Consider the following 16,588-nt stretch of genomic DNA (forward strand, 5'->3'; position numbering starts at 1 on the left):
CTGATGAAGATGAACTTCTCACTTTTGTCGTTGAGTTTGGTTCTCCTCTCGTCTGGTACATGTACATGGGCTATGCTTCCAAAAACTCTTAGATGAGAGATACCTGGTTTTCTTCCACTTCATGCTTCTTGCGGAGTCTTTCCCCACACACTTCTTGTTGGAGACCGATTGGATAGGTAGACAGCACATGCTACAACTCCTTAGGCAATCTCTTACTTTTGAGCATGCTTCGAGCCATGTCGAGGATAGTTTGATTTTTTCTTTCCGCGACACCATTTTGTTGAGGGGATCATGGAATTGTCAAAGGTCGACGAATTCCATTTGCTTCACAAAATGCTTGAAATTCCTTTGAAGTGAATTCTCCTCCTTGATTGGATCTCATGACTTTGATCTTGCAACCACTCTTTTTTTCTACAGTGACTTTGAACTTCTTGAATGCTCCAAATACCTCTGATTTTTGCTTCAAGAAATATACCCAGGTTTTCCTTGAAAAATCATCAATGAAGAGAAGGAAATAATTATTTTTACCCAAAGAGCTTGGTTTTATTGGACCGCACACATCGGTGTGAATAAGCTCGAGTGGATTTTGGGCTCTTGTGGTTGACTCCTTTGGAAAGCTTTTCCTGAATTGTTTCCCAAGTAAACATCATTCACAAGCTTGATCAGGGTGACTGATGCACGGTAAGCCTCTCACCATTTCCTTCTTGGACAATAACTTCAGTCCCCCAAAATGAAGATGCCCAAAATGAAGATGCCAAAGGCAGGATATGTCTTTGTAACATATCTTGAGACATTTTGCAATATCGCTTTGAATGTTCATGGGAAACGTCCTATTCTTTGACATTTTTACCTTGGCAATTAATCTTCCTTTGTCATCTTTAAGAAAAAGGTTATAATTTTTCATATGAACATCATAACCTTTTTCTAAGAGTTGACCCAAGCTCCAAATGTTGCTTTTCATATTGGGCACATAGTAGATATTTGAAATTATTTGGTGACCGCCGTTTTTCAGGGGAATAAGGATGTTACCTTTTCCTTTTACGGGTATTTTGGATTCGTCTCCAAAAGAAACGGGTATTTTCAAAGCCATTAAGCCCGAGAAAGTCAGCCCGGCTGAAGTGGAGGCTACCCGTATGTATCTGAAGCAGCTGCAGCCTGCTGCCGCTCGCCTGGTCCCACAATCCCTAACCACCCTCACGCTCATTTGTAACCTAATAGGTGAAAATTCTATTAGGAAGCATTTGAATGGCGGCGTACTGGCTCCACTACAACCACCCCAAGACCCTATTGTGCACCATCCCTTCTATTGCCGTGTCGTTTGGGTGTTTTACTGACCCTGCAGAGATTTTGTACTTCCGTCTAGAAGGGCTAGCGAGGAGGAGAGGGATAAAGAAGAGATTGCTGCTGGTAGTGGTATTTCTCAAGAGAAAAGCCTAGCAGAAATAACCACTATGGCTATTGAGAGGTATGAGCGTGGCCCGAACTATAAGTTGTTACGCGACAGGGTTACGGATGTTTATGTGGAACGCTTGAAGTCTGATATTAAAATATTAAAGCAAAAATTGATGCAATCCGATATTGATGATGATGATCGGTGCTGCTTGGGTTTTGAGATAACTGACGCTGCATGGAATTGCTTTACCGCAAACTCCATGAACGCCCACATCATCAGTGCCACTTTGGTTCCATATACCAGATCATTGCCTTTGCGGATCATCCCAATGTTGGGGAATTGGCGGAGCTTCAGTGGAAGACAATGATGGAGGACATGAAAAAGTAAGGTAAGCTGAAACACTGTCTGGCTGTGTGTGACGACGGTAATAGATATTAGATACTTGGAGGAATATGACAACGGAGGTCTCGCTGGCTTTAGGACTTTTGGTGTCCGAATTGAATGAAGGGCCGTGTAAAGGAAAGGTGATCAATTACACTTAGTACTCGTCTCAGATACATTTGGTACAAGGCTATGATCTTAAGTCCAAGTGTGAGTTTGTGAGGAAGATGAACTTTCGAGGCACAGACTGCTGCTTTCTTAATTCTATGAAGGTGTTTGATTCAATTCTGGAAGTAGCCGTGAACGAGAATTTGGAGTTAGAGCAGATGATTAAGAAGGTTTTTGTTTTCAGTCGCCAAGACTTTTGCCATGAGGATAATCTGGAGATTGGTTGTGAGGAAACAAAGAGGAAGTTTGAGGAGAAAGGGTATGGCGGTGTGATGCCACACTTGGTGCTTTGGTGTATATGTCAGGGCTTGATTTCGAATGGGAGAAATTTAGGATGCCTTGTATGCAACTGGGGTAAACTATATTGAGTGGCTTCTCCAATAATTTGCTCAAGTCGTTCTTGGACAATGGTGAGGAAATTGATGAAGAGCATGTCATGGAAGCCGTCATCTCTGAAGAAGAATACCACAAGCTGGCTGTGGTGGATTGATCTACAAATATGTGATGATCATATTCATTATTCCTGATTATTAAGGCTTAATTTATAGTTAGCGGTGTCAAATTCTCCTTTTTACTGCTTTTATTTCATTTTATCTAATGCTAGTATATATATATATTTTTCAGTTAGTAGATCCTCCTGGAAAATAATACAGGCTGTTTGCTTTGATGTTTCGTTCCTACTTACGTGTGTAAACATTGAAATTCCGCTGCTTAATTTCTTATTAGTTTTAATTGCAGATCCAAGGTTTCACCTCAAACTGCCGTGTTTGATGACTAATTATGTTCAAGGACAATGATACAGGTTGACTTAATTGATTTGTCTAGTGTATATACATTTTTCTTTTGTTGAATAGAGAATGATGAAGACGAAACAATAACAATTGACAAGCAAAACCGAACCAACTAACCAGATTTGCTTCGGTTCGGTTTGACAGTTTCGGTTCGGTTTTTTTCGGCCTCGGTCAGGTTCGATTCTCGGTTTGTTTCGGTTTTTTGAACCCATCCCTATCAATATGTAGTTTTTTCGACGGACGGACGGCCACGATCTATTTGTGCAGTTTTGCACACGGTGAGAGATCTCTCAACTATGATAAATAAATTTGTTTGTTTATTACTGAGATAATCTATAGCCGACCCCACTTAGTGGGAAAAGGCTTTGTTGTTGTTGTTGTTGTATTACTGAGATAATCTGAATTAGCTACTTGAAAGGTGACCCTAAGCCCATTTTCCTTTAGACTTGGAGAGTACGCAAGGGTTATATATATGCAGCCTCAGCTAAAGGGATTTGTTTGTTTATTACTGCCGTGCCGTGTTTGATGACTAATTATGTTCCGAGCACAATGATATAGGTTGACTTAGTTGATTTGTCTAGTGTATATACATTTTTCTTTTGTTGAATAGAGCATGAAGAAGACGAAACAATGACAATTGACAAGCAAATATAAAAAAGAGAAGGAACTTTCTGGAGAAGAAATGAGTTCTTGTATTATACAATTCATGACAGGAGGCTAATTTCTTACCCGCTTTAATCAAACAATATTAATTCCTAGACTTGAAGTTCAAGTTCGTGACATCATAGGTTATTTGACTTGAGGACATCAAAATTAACAACAGATTTCTCGAATAATTTACAAGTTCTGAACCATTTCGATTGAATTTTTGTAACCTGCTGACGAGGCATGTTTATTGGGCAACATAGCTTGTCAAGGATATGCAGGTCGAGCAGCTAGAAATAGTGGAACTTTCTTGGCAACTGTAAGGCCAGCAGCCTCTTCCATGTCCACGTCTTCTCTTCTCATCCTGTGAGGCAGTTCCCAGTCGAAACAATAAAGCAGATTGGCGAGCGCAAGCTCAATCAGCTTTGCAGCAAAGTTCATACCAGGACAACCCCTTCTCCCAGCGCCAAATGGTAAAAGTTCAAAATGGTTTCCTTTGTAGTCAACTGAGCTGTCCATGAATCTCTCAGGTAAGAATTCTTTCGGGTTTTCCCAACATTTCGGGTCACTTCCTATCATTTTTGCAAGCACAAACACCATTGTATTGGCAGGAATTTCGTACCCTTCGATTGTGCAGCTCTCTAAGGTTTCTCTTGGAAGCAGTAATGGCGCAGGTGGATGTAGTCTAAAACTCTCCTTCAAGACCAACTTTAGATACACGAGTTCGGACAGATCAGTTTCTTCCACCTTCCGTCTTCCCTTCAAAACTTCTCTCACCTCGTCTTGTGCTTTCCTCAATATGCGGGGATTCCTAATCAATTCAGCCATTGTCCATACCAGTGTGGCTGAGGTAGTATCAGTCCCTGCAATAAACATGTCCTGCAAGAAAAGATTTCACAATAAAACCATACGACGAAGTCTTAAATTCAAATTGTTAAACAACTATTGGACTCCAAAAGCTTAATTTGTTCGGAAATGAGCTAACAATGTATATTAAGCCAACACAATATCGTTGAAGTAATCGAAAAAAGAAAAAAAAATCATAATAACAATTCAGTAACATATGTTCAAATGCAAGAAGAAAGAAAATGCAACATACGGTTAGAACACCCTTAATTTGGTCATTAGTGAGGGCGATTGTTTGACTTGGATCATTCTGAACTCGAAGGAGTACATCAACAAGATCTTCATGCTCCGGTTTAGGCCTTTTCGGATCAAGGTGTTCCTCAATCACTCTGTCGTAGAGATTGTCCAAGCCTTTAAAACACTTCTCTAACTTTTGATCAAGGCCATTGAACTTGTTTAGCCAACTTATCCAAGGTAGGAAGTCCGACACGCAATATCCTCCCAACAGGGTCCTTGTCTCTTCAAGCAACTCATGAATCCTGCTCTTTCCAACCTCTCCTCCATCATCATACTTTTTACCAAACGCCGAACGACTCACAACATTATTTGCCAAGAAAAGTGTGAGTTCACTGATATTGACCGGACCCTTAGAATGCGCAATAGATTCGAGCATAAGTCCGACCTCTTCATCCCTCACAGACTGAAACATTTGGACCCTCTTTGCACTAAGCAGTTCGAAGATCACAATCTTTCTAACCTCCCTCCAATAATCCCCATAGGGAGCAAATGTCAGATTAACACAATCATAACTAAGCTTCTTTGGAATATACAAGGCCGGCCTACCTGAAAAAATGAGGTCATGAGTTTTGAAGATCTCTCTTGCCATATGAGATGAGGAGACCACTAGAGTGGATACTGAGCCTAGTTGTAAAAACATGAGATCTCCATATTTGGCGGCTAGGCGCTCGAGCACGTGGTGGGGTAAGCCGCCATCGGAGAGCTTGTGAAGGTTGCCAATGAGAGGCAGCCTCCTGGGACCAGGAGGCAGTCTCCTTGCTTGAGAAGCAGTACTTTTCTTTCTGTGTTTGATCAAGAGCAAGAAAATAATGGGTATGAGGAAAACAAAGAGTAGGAGGAGTTGAGAATCCATGGCTAATTTCTGGCGATGGAAAGAGGGATACGAGTGATAAGTAGTTACACGAGTGATAAGTAGTTATACTGTCTAAATAAAATTAAAATATTAATGCATGGAAGTCGCTGAAATATTAAACTGGAATGTGTATAATAATTGATGGAAAATGGTCCAATGGCAACTGAGATGCATGTCACTCGCTACCTCATATTAACAGAATCCTATCAAAATATTTGCGCGTTACATTCCAGAAAGTTAAGAATTCAACTTCACTGTTTATTTTATGAAAATGGGGTATCACACAGCACAACTATTTCTCTTTGAGAGCTACTACCGACCGTCTTAGTCTGTCCTTGTTAAACCTGTACAAGAGTCGGTTTTATTGGTTTTTGACAAATAATACGATAATTCACAATAAACTACGTGAAAGGGGATTCAAAAGTGGGTTCTCAGGTGCAAATGTGATTTCTCTTCATCAATTGAACTCCAAACTAGTTACATGCGGCGTTTCTTGATATATTGAAATTAGAAAGCAGATATTTACGCTAAGAATCCATGGCTAATTTTCTGAGGAAGGAAAGAGGGATACGAGTGATATTTAGTTATATTGTTTTATGTAAATGACAAGTTGACCATTGTGGATATATATATTATACGCATGCAAGTTATGAAATATATAAACTGGAATGTGTAGAGTAATTGATGGGAAATGGTCAACAATTTCCAGCTAGTTAAGAATTCAACTTCACTCTTTAATTTATAAAAATGGTGCATCACTTGGCACAACTTATATATTTCTCTTTGAGAGCTGCTACCGACCTTTTTAATCGTCTCTTGTTCTACCTAATCTCAGCCGGTCCTTATTCCACCTAACTAGGAGGGACACGATACATAGGTGGATGACTTTTGGTATGTATTTATTTTGTAAGCATGAGATCTTAAGTTTGACTCGTATACAGTGGAAGGTCTTCCTTGTTGTATCTCTTAGCCTAAATCTCTACTTTCTAATTTCACTATATCAAGGAACACTGCACGTAAGTAGTTCAATTGATTAAGAGAAATCACATTTGCACCTAAGAACCCACTTTCTGGTGAAGAAATGAGTTCTTATATTATACAGTGCATGTCTTATTCATGACAGAAGGCTAATTTCTCACACGCCAGAACTTAGTAATTAAACAATACTAATTCATAGACAGACTTGAGGTTCAAGGAATAAAAGTTGACTTTAAACTTTTCATGGTGTCATACTAGTAGACTTATGGACAACAAAATTAACAACAGATTTTTTGAATAACTTACAAGTTCTGAACCATTTCGAACGAATTTTTCTACCGGCTGACGAGGCATGTTATTGTGCAACATAGCTTGTCAATGATATGCAGGTCTAGCAGCTAGAAATAAAGGAACTTTCTTGCCAACTGTAAGGCCTGTTGTGATTGGCTCATATTTTGAGTTGGCAACAATTAAGTGACTTTGTGTGTTATGCTTTCGGAGTAGTGACCAAATGTGGCCATATCTCATTTCGGCTAATAGTGGAAGACAATGATGATGTTTGCTTGGGATTCTTTTGTTTTGGCCTTTTTTCTTGGTTTCCCATTTGCATGCCACGTGAGTGGCTTTGGGGTTTGAGTAAAAGGCAAAGGGAGCATGATGCATCATCATTATGTTTGTGGAAAAAGGAAAGGTTGATTTATTTTTCTTCTCCATTTATTTGCAAAGAGCCGAAGAGGAGAGGGTGGAAAAGAGAGCATCCAAGGGGGAGAGCATTCGGCTCTCCCATGGGAAAGCATGAACACGGATGAGAGAAAATCAAGAGAGCTAGAGTGAAAAGTATTCTAGTGAAAGAACTCTTGGGGTAGAGTGAGGCTCTTGGGAAAATTCTATGAGTGGGTGTGCAAGGGATTCAGGATTGGGTTATGTTGATTTAACTCATACGTACTTGTACTGTTATTCTCATAGTGAAGAGCAATATCTCTCCGAGGATGTAGGCAGGATTTTTGCCGAACCTTGTAAATTTCTCGGTGTCTTTATTTCTTGTATTTTATTTTGCTCAACTGAGTGTGATTTGGTGAGGTTGTAATCTGAATCTCGTTTCCACACTGACGAACGGGCCAAGGCACAACAAGGCCAGTAGCCTCTCCCATGTCCAAGTCTTCTATTCTCACCCCGTGAGGTAGTTCCCAGTCGAAACAATAAAGCAGATTCGCGAGCGCAAGCTCAATCAGTTTCACACCAAAGTTGATACCAGGACAACCCCTCATTCTGGCGCCAAATGGTAAAAGTTCAAAATGGTTTCCTTTGTAGTCAATTGAGCTGTCCATGAATCTCTCAGGCAAGAATTCTTTTGGATTCTCCCAACATTTCGGGTCATTTCTTATCATTTTTGCATGCACAAACACCATTGTATTGGCAGAAATTTCGAACCCTTCTATCATGCAACTCTGTAATGTTTCTCTTGGAACTAGTAATGGCACCGGTGGGTGTAGTCTAAAACTCTCCTTCATGACCAACTCTAGGTGCATGAGTTTGGGCAGATCACTTTCTTCCACCACCTGTTTTCCCTTCAAAACTTCTCTCACCTCGTCTTGTGCTTTGCTCAATGCGCGGGGGTTCCGAATCAATTCAACCATTGTCCATACCAGTGTGGCTGTGGAAGTATCAGCCCCTGGCACCCTGCAATAAACATGTCCTGCAAGAAAATATTTCACAATTATTATCCGTCTCCCAAGCCAGCTAAATTAATTTATAAAACCATACCAACAATAGTCTCAAGTTCAAATTGTTACACAACCATTGGACTCCTAAAGCTTAATTTGTTTGGAAATGGGCTAACAATGTGTATGTTAACACAATATCATTGAAGTAATTGAAAAAAGAAGAAGAAAATCATAATACCAATTAAGTAACATATCTTCAAATGCCAGAAGAAAGAAAATGCAACATACGGTTAGAACACGCTTAATTTGGTCAGAAGTGAGGGCTTGGTCAGAAGTGAGGACGATTGTTTGACTGGGATCGTTCTGAACTCGAAGGAGTACGTCAAAAAGATCTTCATGCTCCGGTTTAGGCCTTTTCAGATCAAGGTGTTCTTCAATCACTCTGTCATAGAGATTGTCCAAGCCTTTAAAACACTTTTCTATCTTTTGATCAAGGCCATTGAACTTGTTTAGCCAACTTATCCACGGTCGGAAGTCTGATACACCATATCCTCCCAACATGGCCCTTGTCTCTTTAAGCTACTCATGAAGTCTGTTCTTTCCGATCTCTCCTTCAGCATCATACTTTTTACCAAACGCCAAACGACTCAAAACATTGTTTGCCAAGAAAAGTGTAAGTTCACTGATATTGACTGGACCCTTACAATGCTTGGTAGATTTGAGCATAAGTCCGACCTCTTCATCCCTCACAGACTGAAACATTTGAACCCTTTTTGCACTAAGCAGTTTGAAGATCACAATCTTTCTAACCTCCCTCCAATACTCCCCATAGGGATTAAATGATAACAGAGTCATAGCTAAAGCTTCTTTGGAATATATAAGGTCAGTCGACCTGAAAAAATAAGGTCATGAGTTTTGAAGATCTCTCTTGCCATATGAGATGAGAAGACCACTAGAGTGGATACCGAGCCTAATTGTAAAAACATGAGATCTCTATATTTGGCGGCTAGGCGCTCAAGGACTTGATGGGGTAAGCCGCCATCGGAGAGCTTGTGAAGGTTGCCAATGAGAGGCCGCCTCCTTGCTTGAGAAGCAATACTTTTCTTTCTATGTTTGATCAAGATCAAGAAAATAAAGGGTACGAGGAAAACAAGGAGTATGAGGACTTGAGAATCCATGGCTATATTTTGTGAGGATGGAAACAGGGATTACAAGTGATAAGTAGTTAAGATGGCAAGTTGATCATTTGGATATATTAAATAGGTGGTGCTATTCATACACACTTTTTTACCTCCACATATCCCTTTTAGTTTTCGATCGTTGGATCAAAAGAATTGAAAAAGATCAAATGATATAAATTAACAAGAGTCGTGTAAGAAGTAAAAATGGGTGTGTAGATAACACCATCCTATTAAATATTATGCGCGGAAGTCAATGAAATATATAAACTGGAGGGTAATGCTATAGACTAAATTTGTAGATAAAGTTTGTAAATTAATAACATGGAAGTTGATAATTAGATTTTTACTTAAGTGTTGATTAACATACTTATTTCTTATTGGTAACATATTATTTTGTTTGCAAATTTAATCTACCTAATATTAATCTAAACTGGAATGTGTATTTATAGTTGATGGAAAATGGTCAACAATTTCTAACTGAGATGCAGTCACTCATTACCTTATATTAGTAGAATCCTATCAAAAGATTCATGTTACTCATTGTTGATGCACAAAACCGGAAGGGTCTTGGAACAACGTAAATCCGACCGTGAATCTGCAAGAAAGTAAAGAACACAAGATGTATCATGGTTCACCCCAATATTTGGGCTACGTCCACACTGATATTGTATTTCTCTGTTTGTGAGAGGACTGTGAGGGAGATAGAGCTTTGTAATGTGAGAGTGAGGCTTGAGGTTTGTGAGGATGAGGAGGCTCTTTTATAGAATAAGGGCTCCTCACTTATTACATATTTGCCCATTCATTTATTACATAATTAAATTTGAGTCCCCCGAGTATTTATACGAGGTCTAAATACGAACGCCCTAAGTATGGTATAAACAGTAGTCCCCCAAGTCTTTAGTCAAGAGAGTCTTTTGGCTAGAGACTTGAAATTCAGTCCATGTATGGGTCGAAGTAACTAGATGTCGTCTAGGACTGAAACTCGATATGAGGTAGTGCTCAATCTAAAATGATGCTCAACTAGAAGTAGCACATGTTGCGAGGCTGCTCGGCTTGTGGCTTATGTTGCCTTGGTTGGCTCGGCTTGTGGCGTTGAAGGTGAGGGAGTCCCTTTTATAGAATAAGGGCTCGTTCCTCATACATAAATGATGGGCTAGAGTTGATGCTCGCGACGAGGCAGTTGCTCAGTAGGCGGCGATGCTCTCTAATGATGGTGAGGGAGTCCCTTTTATAAAATAAGGGTTCGCTCCTCAATACATAAGTGATGGGTTAGAGTTGATGCTCGCGGCGAGACGGTTGCTCATTAGGCGGCAATGCTCTCTAATGATGGTGAGGGAGTACCCTTTTATAAAATAAGAGCTCACTCCTTAATACATAATTGATGGGTTAGAGTTGATGCTCGTGACGAGGCGGTTACTCAGCTGGCGGCGATGCTCTCTAATGATGGTGAGATAGCCCCTTTTATAGAATAAGGGCTCGCTCCTCAATACATAAATGATGGATTAGGAGTGATACTCGCGGCGAGGTGGTTGCTCAGCTGGCGGCGATGCTATCTAATGATGGTGAGGGAGTCCCTTTTATAGAATAAGGGTTCGCTCCTCAATACATAAATAATGGGTGCTCTCTAATGAAAGTGAGGGAGTCCATTTTATAGAATAAGGGTTCGATCCTTAATACATAAATAATAGGCTAGAGTCCCCCAAGTATTTTTCATGAGGCCCAGTTGCGGAAGCCCAATATATGGTACATAGTGTAGTCCCCCAAGTCTTCAGTCAATAGACGCTGTGGGCTGGAGACTTCAAATTCAATCCATGTATGGGCCGAAATAGCGGTTGTTCGAAGGCGGTATTTGTAGACCATGCACTGAAGCTTTGTAAGTGAAGCTTTTCAAGTGACGCTTTGAAGCTGGAGCTTTTGTAAATAAAGCTTTTTGAAGCTGGAGCTCTCGAAGCTGGAGCTCTGTAAATGAAGCTTTCGAAGCTGATTGACATGAGTGATGCTTATGAATGTTTATGTTGATTGACATGAGTGATGCTCATAGATGTTGACATGAGTGATGCTCATGAATGTTGACATGAGTGATGCTCATGAATGTTGACATGAATGATGCTCATGAATGTTGACATGAATGATGGTCATGAATGTTTATGTATGATTGACATGAGTGATGCTCATGAGTGTTTATGTATGATTGACATGAGTGATGCTCATATATAATTTTAGAGTACTGGACGTACTTTTGATCACCTGGTTAGTGATAATAGCGGCAGGGTGTCGAATAAATTTGGAGCCATAGGGCCTGGCTCTTTTGGGCATATGGGCCTTCGCCATCCATATAACATTCCAGCCCATTATTTTGGGCTTGCCGTTTTTTTATTTTATTTTTTATTATTATTATTACCCTCTGATGGGGTTATACAGATGTCTCCGAAAGATAAATAAATTACATCATTCAAAAATAAATCCGACCCCCCTCTGCTCAATGGGTCACGCCCATAATTCCCTTTTCTGCATGCCATCACCACCGCAATTATGTCTGCTTCTTTTTATCTTCTTTTGCTTTATGCTTTTACTTTATGCTTTTTCTTTCTGCTTTCTGCTTTTGTTTTTCTTTTCCACTGCACCTCTCTCTGTCTCTGTCTCTGCTTTGCTGTCATGCATGTGCACACTATCTTTTGCCGTTACTACTTTGTCAGACGCTCCAATTTGCACCTTTTTTATGGCCCAAAATTGTACTAACACCACATCTTAGAATACTTGCAGTACATTTCTTTCAAATCCAGTCGTAAATCCTTCAGTTCACCTTTCTCGATTCCAGCTTCAGAAGGGAACTTTTTCAAGGTTTTGGAGAACCCATTGTTTTCCAGGAACCGAGCCACAGCGCAGAGGATAACAAAGGAACTAACACCTCTAAATCTAGAATCCCAAATAGCATATTACACAATCCAGAATAAAAATAATCCGGAATAGTATAATCAGATAATCCCAGCATCCAAACATCACAAAATTAACCAGAAGAGCGGCCAGAGAAATCGCTTATCTTTGGTGGAGACGCCGTACTTCTTCTACATCCTGGTGATCTCTTCCTCCTTCTTCTTCGTGTCGGACTTCTTGCCCATATTCGCCTGCTGGTAGTAGAGCACGATGAGGTAACATTTTGCGAAGTTGAAGCCGGAAAGGTGATCCACCGTCGTTTTGGCGTCGTAGATGTCCTCGTAAACGACAAATGCAGTGCCTTTGGTGTCCTTGTTCGTCCCGATGCGAATCTGCGGTATTGCGCGTACTTTCCCAAGATGTCATACATCTCCTCGCTCGAAATGTTGAAGGGGAGGTTGCGGACGTAGAGCACGTGGTTGACTTCCGGAAAGAGGCGGGTGTTGACTTTAACTTGAATCTAGAGCAGATGGAAGGCCTATTGCATCATTCCGGATCGGCCAAACCTCGAGTTCTGCGTAGTTTCCAGTGTTTTCCGATTCTCCTTCGGTGGTGGTAGTGGGGGTGGTGTTTCTTTTAGCTTTTGAGAGAGAGAAAGTGTAGAGAGAGAGAGATGGCGTCTGTGATCTAGTTGCGCCTTTGATGGAGTTTAGTCTAAGCAAGAGAAGGTGGATCAGAAAGTAAATGGAAAAGCACTGGCTGTGAGGAGGACAAATTAGAATATTGGTGTGGTGTTTGGTTTTCTTGGGTTTTTGTAGATTTTGCAGATCCACGGAGGAGGTGAAAAAATGAGAGAGAACCGACACAACTTTTCGTATCGTTTCCCACAGACGGCGCCAAATGTTGATGCACAAAACCGGAGGGGTCTTGGAACAACGTAAATTCGACCGTGAATCTGCAAGAAAGTAAAGAACACAAGATGTATCGTGGTTTACCCCAATGTTTGGGCTACGTCCACACTGATATTGTATTTTTCTGTTTGTGAGAGGATTGTGAGGGAGAGAGAGCTTTGTAATGTGAGAGTGAGGCTTGAGGTTTGTGAGGGTGAGGAGGCCCTTTTATAGAATAAGGGTTCCTCACTTATTACATATTTGCCCCTTCATTTATTACATAATTACATTTGAGTTCCCCGAGTATTTATACGAGGTCTAAATACGGAGGCCCTAAGTATGGTACAAACACTCATTATCACTGAAATATAAAATGGAATGTGTATATTAATTGATGGAAGTGGTCCAAAGTCAACTGAGATTCATGTTACTCATTACCTCATATTAGCAGATTCCAATCAAAAGATTTGCGGCGTTAATTTCGAGCAAGTTACTTAAGAAATCAACATCACTGTTTATTCTATAAAAATGGTGTATCATTTGGCACAACGTATTTCTCTTTTGAGAGCTTCTGCCGACCTTCTCTGTCGGGACTCGATCCTTGTTCTACCTAATCTCAGTCGGTCCTTGTACTACCGAATCTCATTCGGTCCTTGTTCTATCTAAGTAGGAGGGAGTAAGCATGTGGTATAAAGTTTGATTCATGTGTAGTTGAAGGTCGTCCATGTTGTATAGCTTAGCCTAAATCTCTACTGCACGTAAGTAGCTTGTACCTCGATTAGTTGAGAATATTCACTTTTATACCTGATAACCTGTGTCTGAATCTCCTTCTCCGTAGTTTATGTAGATTTATCTATCGTTTATAAAAAACAAAATTCTCACCCTATTTTAATTTCATATTACAGTAGTGATAAACTCGATCTATATAATTCTTGCTCTTTCTTATAATATGATAAATGATTATCTGGTCCCAATTAATTGTCAAGTGGAAAAGGCCTAAAACAGTTGCTAGAACCGGAAATTAGTGGATTGTGAGAGGTAGGAGAAGAAAAACAAAGTCTGGTCACACCCAAATGAAAATTATTTCAAGCTGGCCTCAAGGCGAACAAGGACGTATCTTAGGCCTCACTTGAAACTATGCCGAATATTTTTTCCATATCTTTATTCATAGTATTCTTAATAATCGTATACTCAACAAAAGAGATTGAAAACCAAAATTTGCTTATATGGTTACATTAAAAATAAATTTGCATGGAAACTCATTTAATAATTTCTACTGATAATAAATAAAATTGAATTATCTTTACTACATCGAGAGTATTTTTAAACAATTGTATAATATATCATAAGACGCTTTACCGCAATTGCGGAACACAATTATGTCAAAAAGTTACACAGCTTAATGTGTTTTTTTTCCTTCTTCTGTAGTATTCTTTGTTATTATTCTTGAATTAATCTCTTATTTCCCCCTGTTTTATAGGCATGGGTTAAAGGATCAATGGATCTGGATTCCGAAATTTGACGTTGGTAATGAATTCGACCATGGAACACTTTCCAGAAAGTTCATGAATTTCACAATTATATGACGAAGAAGAAACAATGAAAAGCAAGTACAGAAAAAGAAATGAGTTCTTGTATTATACAATGCATGTCTTATTCATGACAGGAGGCTAATTTCTCACACGCCAGAACTTAGTAATTAAACAATACTAATTCCTAGACTTGAGGTTCAAGGAATAAAAATTGACTTAAAACTTTTCGTGATATCATAAATTTTTTAGACTTAATGATAACTGATGAGTAGATTTTATATTATATTTTACCCTAATCTTAGTATATTTTGGTTAATATTTTGGAAGAATTTTGATACTTTGAATTGTATTTTCAATATAGGACTTTCGACTTCCTCTGGAGCAAAACAAGACCAAATGGACGAATTTTGGAGTAATTCCAGTTGGAGGACGTTCGTGAGTCACTTAGCTTGATTGTATCAAAATTTGGGATTTTTCCACCAAGCGGTTATTTTCTGGCGATAAAATAAAGGAGTGATGGGGGGTGCTGGAAAATGGCGTTTCTGGGTTTAAATTGCGTTTTTGGAGCCCAAGATAACTTCGGATGGGTTCGTGGCATTCTGGAGAAGTGTTCAGAATATTCCAAACATTAAATCCAGCTATATGGGGCCAGTTTTGGAGCAGCTTATGGGTCCAAAATGTGGCTGTTCAAATTTTAGGCGAATTTTACCATTTAATTTAGGGTTATGTTTCCTATTTTATTTGATTATTATATTTAGTTTCCTAGTGGGAATAAAGGACCTGTTTTTAGGGTTTGTGTGGGGGCTTAGCAGATATATTGCTTGGCCGTCTACCATTTTGAGACTACGCTTTATTTCATGCAATTTTGGAGACAGAGAGAATTGTTAGGGTTTTTGGAGATTTTCTACTTTAAGGTGTTTTCAATCATTTTCTTAATAATATTTTCTATGATTTCAATTATGAATATGGGTAACTAATTTTGTTTATACCATATTTAGGGCCTCGTATTTAGACCTCGTATAAATACTCGAGGGACTTAAATGTAATTATGTAATAAAGGAAGGGGCAAATATGTAATTAGGGGAGGAGCCCTTATTCTATAAAAGGGCCTCCTCACCCTCACAAACCCTAAGCTTTAAGCTCTCTCTCTCTCCCTCTTCAACAGAGAAATACAATACAATCAGTGTGGACGTAGCCCAAACCTTGGGGTGAACCACGATACATCTTGTGTTATTTACATTTCATGCAGATTCACGGTCGGATTTACGTTGTTCCAAGACCTCCGGTTTTGTGCATCAACATTTGGCGCCGTCTGTGGGAAACGACACAAAAAACTATGTCGGTTCTCTTTCATTTTTCATCTCACCATCGTGAAACCTCACCACAATATCCACCGTGAATCTGCAGAACCCATCTCTAAAAAATGCAGAAATAAAAACACCCAAACTCAACCACAGTTTCTTCTCTCCCCTCACCAACCCATTTCAAATCCTTCGATCCTTCCAGAAAGATTAGCCTGAGCAGCGTCAGGTGTGGTGCAGTTGCAGACACCGAACCGCCTCTCCTGCCACTTAACGAAGATCAGGCGTGAAGTCGTTGTTCACCACGTGGATGTACCCGCGTCTGCACCGCGGCATATGCTGCACCAGCGCCACACCTAAGTGTTTAAACGATATCTGTCTACATCTGCTAGGATGCCTTCATTTGGAATGACATTAAAATCCTCCCAATGAGATTTTCCAAAGACATACGGGAATTCAGGCCCAAGTGCATCCTCAGAAATATCTTTTGACGGTTGGGATGAAATTGCTTTTGAATACTCTTTTTGATTGGCCCTTACAGTTGTTCTTTACTTCAGATGTGCTCTCTAGTCAAGTAACGAAAACAGGACGAAAACAGATGAAGCAGGCGGAGCTCACATAACTGCTCTGCCTGATATGGGTGGCAACTCTCATCTACAGCTAGATGTTCACCTACTGGAGGCCCTCTCTCTCTTCCTGCTCGTGGCCGCACCTCAATCGCACTATTTCTTCCACAGCCGACCCTAATTATGTCACGGAACGGCTCTGCCAAATCTGCTTGTGGCTGCACCTAC

The 16,588-nt window shown here is 39.9% G+C and overlaps 1 protein-coding gene and 2 pseudogenes across 1 annotated transcript; all 3 read right to left on the reverse strand.

Moving 5' to 3' along the window:
- Positions 1-3,489: 3,489 nt before the first annotated feature.
- Positions 3,490-5,455, reverse strand: LOC103437675 (cytochrome P450 71A9-like). The gene is made up of 2 exons (XM_008376165.4): positions 4,478-5,455; positions 3,490-4,257 (listed from the first exon to the last, which is right to left on the reverse strand). Exons 1-2 carry the CDS (start codon positions 5,372-5,374, stop codon positions 3,646-3,648), a joined length of 1,509 nt encoding a protein of 502 aa, XP_008374387.1. The 5' UTR covers positions 5,375-5,455; the 3' UTR covers positions 3,490-3,645.
- A 1,643-nt stretch (positions 5,456-7,098) lies between these two features.
- On the reverse strand, positions 7,099-9,194 carry LOC103437676 (cytochrome P450 71A9-like; annotated as a pseudogene).
- Positions 9,195-11,932: 2,738 nt separating this feature from the next.
- Positions 11,933-13,396, reverse strand: LOC114825490 (splicing factor 3B subunit 6-like protein; annotated as a pseudogene).
- Between the last annotated feature and the right edge of the window lie 3,192 nt (positions 13,397-16,588).

Source organism: Malus domestica, chromosome 06 (assembly GCF_042453785.1).
Source record: "Malus domestica chromosome 06, GDT2T_hap1".
In the NCBI taxonomy this organism is placed as follows: Eukaryota; Viridiplantae; Streptophyta; class Magnoliopsida; order Rosales; family Rosaceae; genus Malus; species Malus domestica.

Excerpts from the sequence above, each read along its gene's own strand:
- LOC103437675 (XM_008376165.4), bottom strand. The coding sequence starts at position 5,374 with ATGGATTCTCAACTCCTCCTACTCTTTGTTTTCCTCATACCCATTATT. Across the intron at positions 4,258-4,477 it reads AAATTAAGGGTGTTCTAACC|GACATGTTTATTGCAGGGAC; the intron begins GTATGTTGCATT and ends CTTTTCTTGCAG.